Source organism: Pteronotus mesoamericanus, unplaced genomic scaffold, assembly GCF_021234165.1.
Source record: "Pteronotus mesoamericanus isolate MK-2021 breed Mesoamerican mustached bat unplaced genomic scaffold, CSHL_Meso_final contig_702, whole genome shotgun sequence".
Lineage (NCBI taxonomy): Eukaryota > Metazoa > Chordata > Mammalia > Chiroptera > Mormoopidae > Pteronotus > Pteronotus mesoamericanus.
The window spans coordinates 4,136,572-4,150,131 of NW_026555239.1; the positions used below are offsets into that span (position 1 = coordinate 4,136,572).

General features: G+C 43.1%; 2 protein-coding genes across 2 annotated transcripts in view; both read right to left on the reverse strand.

Annotated features, from left to right (window-relative positions):
• EFCAB6 (EF-hand calcium binding domain 6) overlaps nucleotides 1-13,560 on the reverse strand; it is a 163,029-nt gene that overhangs the window by 135,466 nt on the left and 14,003 nt on the right. The window contains exon 4 of the mRNA XM_054582574.1: nucleotides 6,686-6,774. Coding sequence (XP_054438549.1) covers nucleotides 6,686-6,774 — 89 coding nt within the window. The remainder of the gene's footprint in view (nucleotides 1-6,685; nucleotides 6,775-13,560) is intronic.
• On the reverse strand, nucleotides 4,136-6,504 carry LOC129077957 (U3 small nucleolar RNA-associated protein 14 homolog A-like). The gene has a single exon (XM_054582575.1). The coding sequence runs from the start codon at nucleotides 6,470-6,472 to the stop codon at nucleotides 4,136-4,138; it is 2,337 nt and encodes a 778-aa protein (XP_054438550.1). The 5' UTR covers nucleotides 6,473-6,504.

Genomic DNA, 13,560 nt, shown 5'->3' on the forward strand with positions numbered 1-13,560 from the left:
TAAAAATGTTTTCATTTTACCCTCAGTCTTCATTTTTTTAATGTTTCCCACTGATTTTACCTTGTCTTTAATCTTCAGAAATCCCAATAAGCTGTCCAAATTGAAGTGACCTTTAGGTATACAAATTCAAGGCATTGCGCAGAGGCTTCTTTTGTATCCATCTCCTTCTGGAGTTTCTTGAGCTGCTTGTTTCTTGGTAGCACATGATCTTTTTCCTCCCAAACCCCACTTCTCAGGGCCCAGAGCCTTCTTTCTCCCCATTTTCTTTACCACCGTCTACCTGCTAGAATCAGCCTCTCACCTGCTCTGCCAACTAAAGCCCTAACAGCCGCTACCTGGCCTTTGTGAGCAAGCTTCGCTGTGATTCTCAGGCTCTTTAGTAAGTCCTTCTTCAGACCTCTGGTGTGAATCTGCTTGTGTGGTGCTCAGAAAGCTTTTAGACACTTCCCCTAAGATGCTGTGATTGCTCTGCACATTGACTATTGCAGCTGTCCTTCAGGAAGGTAGCTTTGTGCTGAGTGCCATTCGGATTATGCGATATGCAGAAGACATTCAGTCCATATGCAGAAACGTCCTACATATCCATCGGGGGAAAAAAGATTCAATCTACTCATTTTAAGTAGAATGATTCCTTGGATGTTTCTGAAGGGTTGATGATGATACTACCATTACTATAAACGATGTGAAGTCCTCCCTGCTAGATTCAACAACAGTTCCACGTCTTGTCCTTACCAGCTTCCTTATCCTCAGAGGAACAGACTTTTTGATATCGTTCCAGGTCATAGAGGTCTTTAACAAGGAAAATGTCCTCTCCAATCTCCATGTTGCTTCCAACTGAACCAAACGCTCTCGGACATTCCAGAACTTTCTCATGTGGTGAGGGCATCGAGTGTTGGCTGATACAGAATGGGACCTCTCAAACTGTATTTCCAAAAGGGAAGACCTGTGACCACAAATAGTAAGTCCCGCCACCACAAATTCAGGGAATTTGAACTGCAGCACTGTTCATGTCCTGAGATTCATCCCAGGTCTAATGAGCTTCCAATTCAAGGATTGCTAAGGCTGCCTGTTACTTTATACAAGTCAGTATGAAGAAAGTACAGAAGATCTAGTTGAAAGGTAACCTTCCACATCATGGGCCGAGGGGCCGGCTACTTCTCCCTTTTCCAAAACCCTCTTATCAGTGGATGACATAGCTGTGGCAAAGCTATGGGAAGGGAGGGTTCCAGGGATTCCCAGAGGAGAAGCGCTCATTCCTGCTCTAACGAATAGAGTCCGGCAGAAGGCAGGCCTGCTTGAGTGTGCTTGGTAGGGCAACATGTGTGTAATAATTTATAGTTTTAATTTGAACATTTCACCTAAAACGTCATACGGTGTGCTTGAGTGTGACATTGTTAATGTTATGAATTACACGCTTATGATTTTATTTTAAAAAAAGATTTTGTAATTAAAAAAGGGCATTATTTATGCTGGGCCTTGTATGGTACAGAATTCTCAAGTGACAAATGCTTTGTTTCAGCACACTGGAGAGATTTCTGCCACCCTTTATACCTTTCCTTGTCACTGCGGGACTGCCAGTCTGTCACTCCTCTGAAATCAATTCACTTTTTCTCCTCAAAGTATATAATATTTTCACTGTGATTTTAATGTTCTGTAGTTTCACTGTGATATTATCTAGGCATTTCTTTTTATTATCTGGCTTGACATTCTTAGCCATTATCTTTTCAAATATTGTCTGTCTTAATCGTTCTCTTATATATCTATAAATCCAGTAAGAAGTATATTGGGCCTTTTCTTCCCATCTTTCATGTGTCTTACTTCTCTCCTCCATATTTTGTATCTCTGTCTTTGCTGCATTCTGGGTAATTTCTTCAGATCTATTATCCACTCCACTAATGCTCTTTTCAGCTGTGTTTAATCCACTATTTTCACCCATCCAATGAATTCTATAACTACCATTATTGTACCTTTCAGTACCAGAAGTTTCATTTTGTACTTCTTCAAATTATATTACCTCTTCTTTCATATCCATATGTTGAATCTATTCTTTCATTTTTTTAAGCATTAAAACACTACTTTTAGATTCTCTATCTGATAGTTCCAATATTCTCCTGGCTATCATTTCTGCTGGTTTTATATCCACATTGTTTCTCTTCATAGGTTTTCAAGATTTTCTTTTGTGGTCTGACATTACTTGGTACTTTCTTTATCTGTGGAAATTCTTTAAGGGCTAGGTTGAAGATGTATTTCTAACAGAAGGGCATACCCATTCCAAGTTGTAAGTAAATCCCCAGACTGAGACTTTTCAGACCACACAGATAGCATTATTTCAGGCACAGAGTTGAATGAACATCAACTTGTAATTGCAGTTTTTCCCCTATTCACCCAATGCCAGTGGTAAAACAGGTAGCTTTCCTTGTTGTGCCCTTCTGTGATGCTGGTTTATGTCTGTCACTTATCCTTAGGGAAGGTACAGGTGTCCACACTTTGTATGTATGCATTGATCTTCTATTAGGTCCCTCCACCTTGGGCAGACCCTCTAGGCTTTGTCCCTTGTCCCCTTTACTCCAAAGAGACAACAAAACTGACACACAAATTCACCAGGCTTTGGCCAATACCCTCAAGGCAATAGTTGCCTTTTTAGAATACTCACTTCTTTGGATCCCAGCATTTTTATCCAGCATTTTTGTTGTTTCCAGTGAAAGAGCTGTTCATGAATATAACCCACCATATTACTAGAAAGAGGAGTCTCCATTAACTGTAATGCATCATCTTCAACAAAGAAAATTCAGCTTCTCTTCTATGTCAGAAATCTTTCAAACTTAGTTTAAATGTTTAACCTTTTATATTTAAAGAGTAACTTTTAATTTCAAATTAATTAGGCTGATGTTTCATAATTTAAGAAAAAAGAACTCTCCAGTTTTCAGTGTTTACCTTTCAGTTGTTTACCTTTTTTTAAAAAAAAAAGTCAAATTAGGTTACTGTCCACTCAACATCATCCCTAATGGGGATGGCTTTGGATCAAGAGCATAAATATGCAGTCTATAAAACAATAAATCACTCTTTTGAATGGCCTTGGAAATTATCTCAGTCCCCCACTTACTGAGCATTAACTAAACAGAGCACAGAGAAGTTCCGGGTCATGAAGGAGACACTACTTTGTCAGCCTTGTTGGATCTACTACACTAATTCTTCCTTTTTTAACTGTGGTAAAAGAACAAACAAAAAACACGTAACATTTACCACCTTGACCATTTTTGAAAGTACAGTTTATTAACATTAAGTAAATTCACATTGTTGTGTAACAGGTCGGTAGAACTTTGTTATCTTACAAAACCAAAACGCTATGCCCATTGGACGACAGCTCCCCGATCCCCCCGCCTCCTGCTGCACTAATTCCTCCAGCTCAGCTGCACCCACGATGGAGTCAGTCATGAGCGCATCGATACCAAAATTTGCTATTTCAGGACCAAATTGATACAATTCCTGAGAAAACGATGCTTACTCATTTAGAATAGACAATCTGAATTTTTTTTTTACTAAAACAGTATTTCCTAAATCACACACTATAATGAAAAAACTTTACAGATGAAACAGAACTGAAGTTCATACTTTAACACTCCCATTTTGCAGAAAAAGCAAATGAGCCCCAGGCTTATGCTAAAGCTATGAAATACAAAGAAGCCCATTCAAAGATCTTTTTAAAAATATTTAACTTCTAGCTACCAAAATATAATCACCTTCCATTGAAAGACACTTAAATTATATAAAAATTAACAAACTTTAAATTTGGTATGTTAATGTTTTTACTACAAAATTAAAATTATTTCTAAATCTGAAATACATTGCATATAATATGTTAATCTGATTTTAATTTTCTAGGTTTCCATTTTTTAATATAGTATTACTTCTATTATTCTGAAAAATATGCTATATAGATGTTAGAATCTTTTCTAAACATTTTTAACAGATGCAAATGCCTTTATTTCTAAAATGCGGCTTCACTACCCCCACAGCGTGCTGGGCAGCGTGGACTGGCACTGAGGTCAGAGCAAAGCCGCGCCAACGCTGGGCCAACGCGGGAGCGAGTCAGCGCTCCTGGTTCTGGGCCCCAGGATGTCACTCCTTGGGCAACTCAATGCTGGGAGCTTTTCTTCAGCTGTTTTCGGTGACGTCTGGAGAGTCGTTTTGGATTCCTCTGTAGGTCAGAGAGGTCCAGCCTTGAGGAAGACCAGAGGCCCACGCCCTCTGCTTTTATAGGCTTAATGATATGGCCTGCTGTGGTGACGACCCTGGGCATAGTCAGCTTTTGGAAGGCCCTCTGGGTGTTCCACGTGGACCCTATCGGGGTCTGGATGGTCCTTTCAAATTGCTGATGGTGGGTAAATGGGTATGGAAGCTCCCGTACCTGGTGAGCTGCTGCATGGATGTTTCGCTTCTCACTGATAATCACATTCAGCAGGTTCTTGTCTTTTCTGGGTGGACCCTCAGGGGCTTTAATGAGAAACCGGTGTCTCTTCTTGGCACTGGGTTTCAGGCTCACACCGCCCCACTCGCCCCAGCCAGGCAGAGTCAAGTCCACGTCTGTTGGCTTACTTGCCTCCGCGGCTTCCCTCTTCTCTCTTAAGAAGTCTCTGATGACATCGTCCCCAGCAAAAGCTTCCTTTATCATTTGTTCGTGATCTCTCTCCCGTTCACCTTCCAGCTCCTCCATGGTCATGAGGACAGCTAAGGACTTCGCGGAAGCAGATCTGGTGGTGAGGATGCTCTGGAGGTCGATCATGAGCTCCTTCCTTTCCTTCCCCTTGGGAGCACCAGGCCGTCCATCCGGCTTCCTCCCCAGCTGCTGCCTTGGCAGCGCAGGCCTGGGAAGCTCCTTGTCCTGAAAGCATCCTCCTTCGTCCCGCTCCTCTGGCTCTTCCAGAGCCCCTGCTCTCTCTGGCCTCTGCAGCAACCAGGGCTCCTCTTCTTCCCCGGGGGGGCCTTCTCTCTGGACGGGCAAAACTGTCTTTACCGGGCCCATGTTTTGCTTCCTGGATGGATGATGGTCCACACTGAGTTTCTGAGATGGTGCCCTCGATTCAGACAGCACCTCTTGACTGCTAGAATCTTTTGTTTCTTGTCTGCCCACTGGCCTGGCGTCCTTGTTGAGTCCAGACTTTGTCCTGAGCAATAGTCTTTCTTCAAATTCTTTCAATAAAACTTCCTCTGCCACTGGTCTTCCTTCTCCTTCACTTTCAGGAGCCTCGTCGGCCATGGGCTCTGGACACTGTTTGGGCTCCAGACACTGTTTGGGCTCCTTCTGGCTTTCAGCCTCTTTTGTGGCCCCAGAGCAATTCCTGACCATCCAGGGGTTAGGTCCATCTACTGTCACCTGTGTCTTACCCACCACACCAGGGACAAGGATGTCACCCTCTTCTTCCGTACCTCCTTCCTCTTCCTCACTTCCGGAGGCCACGTGGAGTTTCTGTGTCAGTTCTTTGTTCCTGGCCAACTGTTCCTGCAGAGCCCAGCGAGCCTCCATGTTGTATTTGGCCATAATTGCCTTTGACTTTGCCCATTTTCCACTGTTCTGGTGCTTAAGACTCATTCGCTCCATCATTCTGGCCTTTTCGAGTTTTCCCAGGTCTTTCAGTGCGGCAGTAGGGTTGACCTTCCACAGCTTTTCAAACTCTTCTAGAACTTTCTTGGCCTTTCCTTTCTTCAGAACTCTGTGATGCTTTTTGCTTTTGATTCTCTTCTCTCTTCGAGCCCTGGCCTCGTAGTAGGCCTGCAGGGCCCGGGCCCTCTGAAGCTCTGCTCGGCGCCTCTTCGCCTCTTCCAGGCTCATGGCTTTGAGAGAGGCCTTCTCCACAGGAGTCAGCAGAGGGTCTCTCACTGGCTGTTTGTTCTTATGGAGGAGGTTGAAAACTTCCTGCTCCAGGGGAGTTCCTGCCTTCCAGCCGCTGAGCACATGTTCCATGGGAGCAAAGGCCGCCTGTTCCTTCCTTGGGGGGAAAACCAGCTGCTCCGCCCGTCGGTTCTTCAGCACGACAGGGTCCCACCTGGAGAGGGCCTGGGAGGCTTCACGGAATGCCGCTTCTCTGTGGGCTCGCTCAGCCTCCTCTTGGGTAAAGGGTACCTCCACAGTCTTCTTTGCGCTGACTCTGTTCAGTTGCTTTCTCACAGTGGCCAGTGAGGGTGAAGCTCTAAAGGGCTCCAGCAGATCGGAAAGGACTAGCCTTTCTCCTGACCCTTTAGCACTGAGAGTGAACTCGGACACCTTCAGACTAGCCTCAGATCTCTCAGCCAATTTCCACCTCTTCTTTCCATCAAGGAAACTGATGGCTTCCAGAAGCTGTTCATGCTTTCGTTCTCCATCATTGTCCCTCTCGTCTTCAGTGGGGCTCAGGGGGTAGTCATTTGGCAAATCCGCTAGCTCATCCTGTGCGCTCGCAGCCAGAAGGCTCCCTGCAGCCCACGCCGCGCTCATCTCAGCAGCCTGTCTCTCCCACGGGCCAGTGGTGGAAGCTGAAATAAATTTTTGACTGAGGATTAACTCCATTATATTCTATAGGGACAAACTACCAACATGTCTTCCATACACATCTGTCGACATGATTAGCTCTAATGACTTTATGTCCTATCTTTTATCATTTTCAATTTCACATTTTCGTATGAACAACAACAACAAAAAACCACTTACCGCTTTATAACATTTATATTTAGGTCAAGTCCACCGAACCTGGACAGGAATTCAAGGTAGGGAACAGCACCAGAGCTGGTGAGAGGGATCTACGTTCAGATGGGAAGAATGACAGCTGGTTAGAGAGTTCAGAGGCCGGCAGGGGACGGCAGGGCAGGTTTCGTGCTGGCGGTGGGCTACCGACAGCGGGTGGACATTCTAGTAAACACACTGCAGATCCAGGGGTCTGAGCGGATGTGTGTGCTCAGCAAACCAAATACAAACGTGACTGCCAGTCTGTGCTCAATTAGGTCAACAAGTTAGCTACAAAATCATCTCAAATCTAGCTCTATCTAAAAGTAAAGTAAAAATACATTCTAATACACACTTCACATACATATATAAGTAAATATTACACACGTATAAATGTTTTATATATATATAAATATATATTTCCTAAGAGGATGAGGATCAGAACAATTTTACCCTCTGAGTGTCATGTAAGCTCTCTGTACATTTATGTTTTTAAGATACAAAAACGTCATTTTTAAGTTCAAAATCCTATCAAGAACATTATTGAGTCAAGAGTGTCATGACTGTAAATTAAAGTTATTTTCTCAATGTTTAATTTACTGAAGTTGATAACTGTACTGGGGTTATGTAAGAGAACAGTTCTTATTCTTAGAAAATATCATTGAAGTATTTAGAAGTAAAAAAAGCATAAATACAAGCAACTTCTTCCCAAATGGTTCAGAAAAAAAATACTCTGTCCACATTCTTCGTCTCATGGACAGCACTGCCTGTGCGCGCACGCTCACCCCCCCACCCCCCCACCGCCCCCGGCAGCTCAGAGGACAGGCCACGGAGTTACAGTTCACAGCTGCAAAGCCAGGACACAGGCACCAGGCATTGTTCGGGCCACCTGAGCTCTATTTGTACTGTTCTTAGTCTTACAAATTTTTGGAGGTGTGAAATAACTCCCAAATTAAAAAAAAAAAAATCTTAAGTGAAAATAGTTTTTCCCTCAAAAAGGATTATAAAGCTAAAATTAAGATAAACATACACGTATAATCAATATAAATATATTTTAAGGTCCACGTAAATACACGAAGTACAACTTCCCACATTGCTGGGCCGCCCCCAAGTCTACCCACCCCAGTCTGACACTGACTTAGCTCTTAGAATCCCCGCCACACAGCCCAGCATGGTCATGCCGGTCTTCCGCTAGGGACGCATCTCTCCTTACTACCTACGCAAGTGCGTCTAGGAGATGGAACCAGAGGAGGAGGGGTCCTTTGTGACACTTTTTTCCTGGAAAGGACACCCATGACTTCTATTTGTGACAGGGCATTTTTTAGTGGATATAACTTTAGGTAGATTTTTTTTTTTAAAGATTTGATTTATTTATTTTTAGAGAGGGAAAGAGACGGAGAGAAACATCAATGTGCGGTTGTATTTTGCATCCCCGCTGCTTGGGACCTGGCCTGCAACCCAGGCATGTGCCCTAGACTGGGAATTGAATCGATGACCCTTTGTTCCACAGGCCAGTGCTCAGTCCACTGAGCCACACCAGCCAGGGCTGAGGTAGACACTTTAAAGTCCCCCTTATCTTACAGAAGACACAGGGTAGGACCAGATGAACTGCGCATCTCCAAGACCGGGCGCCCCAGCTGTGGGAGGGATGCGAGCAACGGAAGCGGGAGATGCACTTGCAGGGCTCATACCCCGCCCGCCCGCGAGCACAGGTGCCTCGCCGGGCCTTTTAGGAGAGTCAACGGAGAAGCCCGGACACCCCCTTCTGAGGGTGTGGAAACAGTCCGCATTTCCCAGAGCAGAGGTGTGACCTCCCGACAGGGCGCTGCCAGCGAGTGCTGGACACCTCTGTGACTGCAGAGCTGGAGTCCACCTCACCGCACGAGCCATCCTGCCCGCAGGAAAAAGAAAGTCCATCAGCCCACGAAAGCTTTGTCCCATTTCGCACTGTTGCTCATGGTCTAGCGCAAGTTCTAACGTGGCAGGTACCTTCTACAATGACCCGTTTCCAAAGCTATGCCCCCTAGACAACCAGAGAAGCTGGTCCATTTCAATATTTATAATTCCAGCAAAAACGTTTAAGAATCAAAGTCATCCACAGGTGATTTGCTGAAAGCAAATTCTTAGACTGGGGCCGGTGGGAGGCAGTTTTTAATCAATATTCATGTTGCTAAGTATCTTCAAAGACTTCTCTTTCCCACCTGGCACAACCACTGGGGCCAGACAGACCTTTGTTTTCCTTCTCTATAATCTATTCACCAATTCAACTTCTTTTAAATTTTTTTATAGTAATAATCAGAGACTGAGGCCACATTAAAAAAAATTCACGTTACTATTAATGGAAAATAAGGTACAGGTTCATGAATCATCAAAACACCCTGACATTCGAACATGCTTGACATAGTTCTTGCAATAAAATTAAAGGTCAAGTAAATTCACTCTAACTGGAAAATTCTTTTCTAATTCTAAGGGGGAAATTCCCATGAAATACTTTACCAGTTTAATATGTTACCCATTAGGCTTATGTTAACTGTTGAAAAAAAATTTTTGTATCACCACATGGATTTGTCATTAAAAGATCTAGAAAAGTCACCTGGCTGACATGGCTCAGTGCACTGAGTGCCAGCCTACAAACCAAAGGGTCGCCGGTTTGATTCCCAATAAGGGCACATGCCTGGGTTGCAGGCCAGGTCCCCGGTGGGAGTGCACGACAGGCAACCGCACATTGATGTTTCTCCCCCCTTTCTCCCTCCCTTCTCTTCTGTCTAAGAATAAATAATTTTTTTTTTTTTTAAAGATCCAGGAAAGTACAGAGTCTCTGGCCTCCAGGGGCTGGGAAGAAAAGCCACTCCCAGGGAACATGGCTTCCTGTTCACTGCACCAGGCTCCGAACTCCCCGACTGACACACAGCTCACAGGAGCTCAAAGTTCTAGAAAAACATGCTTATCATTTAGTGTAGACTACTGGGATCTTTTGGGTTTTTTTAAATCTTTGAAGTTCAACAGTTCTCAGTGACTTCTTTTAAAAACAGATGTAGCTCTTAAAAACAGATACACATTTCACATTTTCTGTACTTTTCCTCTTTCTGCATAGCTGATTAGCTTGGGAAGACTGTCAGATTTTTAAATTAACATTAGATGATGAATATAGGAGACATTAACAGGAAATAATATTTTTATTCTCCATTTGGTATAAAGTGTCAGTTAAATCAAGCTTATGAGAAAACTGATGCACTGTTTGCAAGGACAAATGTTCTCTGAAAGTAAAAGAACATCACCATGTGACACAGCAATTCTACTGCCAGGTACGTACCCAAGAGGAGCAAGAACATGTGTCCACACAGACAGACACCTGGATGTGAATGCTCACAGCGGCATTGTTCACAAAAGCCAAAAAGTGGAAACAGCCCAAAGGTCCAGTCAAAAGGTTACCTGTTCATACATTGGACTATCATTCAGCCATAAAAAAGAGTGAAGTACTGATTCATGCGCCAACATGGAAGAACCCAGAAAACTCTGTGCTAAACGAAGGAAGCCAGACACAAAACATCATGTATTGTATTATTCCATGGATAGGAAATGTCTGGAATAAGCAAATCTGTTGAGAGAACGAGCAGATGAGTGGTGTCGGGAACAGGGGAAAGGCGAGTGAGAAGTGACCACTAATGGATACGGAGTTCCTTTTTGGGGTGATGAGAATGTTCTGGAATTAGTAGTGATGTTGCACAACTCGGTGAATATATTAAAAACCACTAAATTGTACATTTTTAAATGGTGGATTTTGTGAAATGTAAGTTATATCTCAATAAAGTTTTTATTTAAAACGTATGTACATATGAATTGACCATAAATGTGTGGGTTTATTTCTGGGCTCTCTATTCTGTTCCATTGATCTATTTGTCTGGTTTCATGGCAGTACAATGCTGTTCTGGTTACAGTGGCCTTGTAGTATAGTTTGATGTCAGGTAGCGTGATTCCTCCAACTTTGTTCTTCTTTCTCAAGATTGCTGTGGCTATTCAGGGTCTTTTGTGCTTCTATGTAAATTTTTGGAATATTTGTTCTAGATCTTTGAAATACACCAATGGTATCTTGACAGCAATTGCATTGAATCTATAGATTGTTTTGGGTAGCATGGACATTTTAATGTTAATTCTTCCTATCCATGAACACAGTCTATGCTTCCACTTATTTGTATCTTCTTCAATTTCTTACTTCAGTGTCTTATAATTTTCTGAGTACAGGTCTTTTACATCCTTGGTTAAGTTCATTTCTAGGTTTTTTGATGCAACTGTAAATGGGATTATTTTCTTTAATTTCCTTTCCTGATAGTTCCTTATTGGTGTATAAAACTGCAACTGAGAGACTTCCAGCCAAGATGGGGACATAGGTAGATATGCTTCACTTCCCCACATACCCAGAAGGAAAACAACCAATTTACAAACAACACACAACCAGAACTGGCAGAAAATTGAACTGTATGGAAGTCCAACAACCAAGGAGTTAAGAAATATTGATCTAGACTAGTGTGCCAAGACAAAGAACAGATCAAAACTCCAGAAAAACAACTAAGCAACAAGGAGACTGCCAACCTATCAGATGCAGAGTTCAAAACACTGGCAATCAGGACACTCTGCTCACAGAAATGACTGAGTATGGCTGCAAAATAAAGGAAGAAGTGAAGGCTACACATAGTGAAATAAAGAAAAATATACAGGGAACCAACAATGAAAGGAAGGAAACCAGAACTCAAATCAACAGAAGATTTGGAACAGAAGAAAGAAATAAACATTTGACCAGAACAGAATGAAGAAACAAGAATTCAAAAAAATGAGGAGAGGATTAGGAATCTCCAGGACCCCTTTAAACGTTCCAACATCCAAATCATAGGGGTGCCAGAAGAAGAGGAAGAGCAAGAAAATGAAAACTTATTTCAAAGAATAATAAAGCAGAACTTCCCAAATCTGGCGAAGGAAATCGATGCCCGGAAAGCTCAGAGTCCCAAAGAAGTTGGACCCAAGGAGGAACACACCAAGACACATCATAATTAAATTACCCAAGATTAAACATAAGGAATCTTAAAAGCAGCAAGAGAACAGGAGAGAGTTACCTACAAAGGAGTTCCTATAAGACTATTAGCTGATTTCTCAAAATAAGCCTTACAGGCTAGAAGGGACTATAAAGAAATATTTTAAGTTATGAAAGGCAAGAACCTACATCCAAGATTACTCTATTCAGCAAAGCTATCATTTAGACTGGAAAGGGCAGATAAAGTGCTTCTCAGATAAGGTCAAGTTAAAGGAGTTCATCACCACCAAGCCTTTATTGTATGAAATGTTAAAGGGACTAATTTAAGAAAAAGAAGATCAAAACTAGGAACAGTGAAATGATAACAGACTCAGAACTATCAACAACTGAACCTAAAAAACAAAAACTAAGCAAGCAACTAGAATAGAAACAGAATCATAGAAATGGAGATCACATAGAGGATTATCAGCGGGGAAGGGAAGGGGGGAGAATGGGGGAAGAGGTACAGGGAATAAGAAGCATAATAGGCAGGCACAAAACAGACAGGGGGAGGTTTAGAATAGTATAGGAAATGGGGAAGCCGAAGACATGAACTAAGTCGGGGGGAATGGGGGTCGGTGTAGGGCAGAGAGGGATAAAGAGGAGAAAAAAGTGGGACAACTGTTAATAGCATAACCAATAAAATATACTTAAAAATGCAACTGATTTCTGAATATTCATTTTATATCCCACTACTTTACAGATGATGTATTACAGAATTGTACACCTGAAACATACCTAATTTTATGAACCAACGCCACCCCAATAAATTCCAAAAAATAGTCAGGAAAAAAATTAAATAAATAAAATGTACATAAAGAGTGACATAGAAGAGCCAATATTATTTTGAAAAATTTTGGAAGTGAATAAAGGGGAAACTTTTTTTAAAGAAAAAAGCTCTTCCCCTCCTTCCCCCTTCCCTTCTCCCCTGTTTATCCCCTAATGGTTCCGTCCCAAAGTCACATGGCAGGGCCCAAAGCCGTGGGGTCGGCATTGCTGGACGGGCTGTGGTTGTCCGAGTGGGGAGCAAGAGCTGGAGACTGGACACGAGTCACATGTCAGGGAGACTGATCAAATAAGTAAAAATACTAAGAATAATAGAAGCCAAGTTTCTTGTCGGAAAAGTTAGTTCAAATATGGAAAGCCGGAAAACTAGAATGAACCCTGAGGTGCTGAATTACAATTGGCAGGTTTGGTGTGACCTCACGGTGTTCAATAAAATTGATACAGAAATAAATGTAGAAGTAAGTGTATCTATATATGCAGAGAGTGCTTCCCCTCCTCCCAGAAGCCCTCCTGGACTACCACACCTCATTTGGAGGTAGTGCTCCCTCCTCTAGCGCCTCCGCGACCCTGTAGTTGCCCAGCCCTAACATGTAGCCACACTTTCAGGGCCTCCCCCCTGGACTGGGATCCCCTCGCCGGCGGCCCGTGTCTGACTGCTCTGCACTGGGTCGGCCATGTAGTAAGTACTCAATAACCATGAGATGCAAGAACAGAGACCAAAATATAGACAGCCCCACCGAGAGTGATTTCATTTATGATTTTTCAACTTTGTGATGGTATGAAAGCAACACACATTCAACAGAAACTATATCTCAAATTCTGCTCGTCTGGGGTTAGTGATACTCCGGAGGTGCTGGGCAGTGGCCGCAGCTCCCAGGCAGCCATGGGATCACGGGGGTAAATGACTGGCCCTTGACTGTGTCAGAGGACTCTGCCCAGCTGGCGGCTGGCGTGATCACCCTGAGCGCGCTGCGGCGGGCTGGGCTGGGCCGGGCCGGGCTGGGCTGGGCTG

Excerpts from the sequence above, each read along its gene's own strand:
- LOC129077957 (XM_054582575.1), bottom strand. The coding sequence starts at position 6,472 with ATGAGCGCGGCGTGGGCTGCAGGGAGCCTTCTGGCTGCGAGCGCACAG.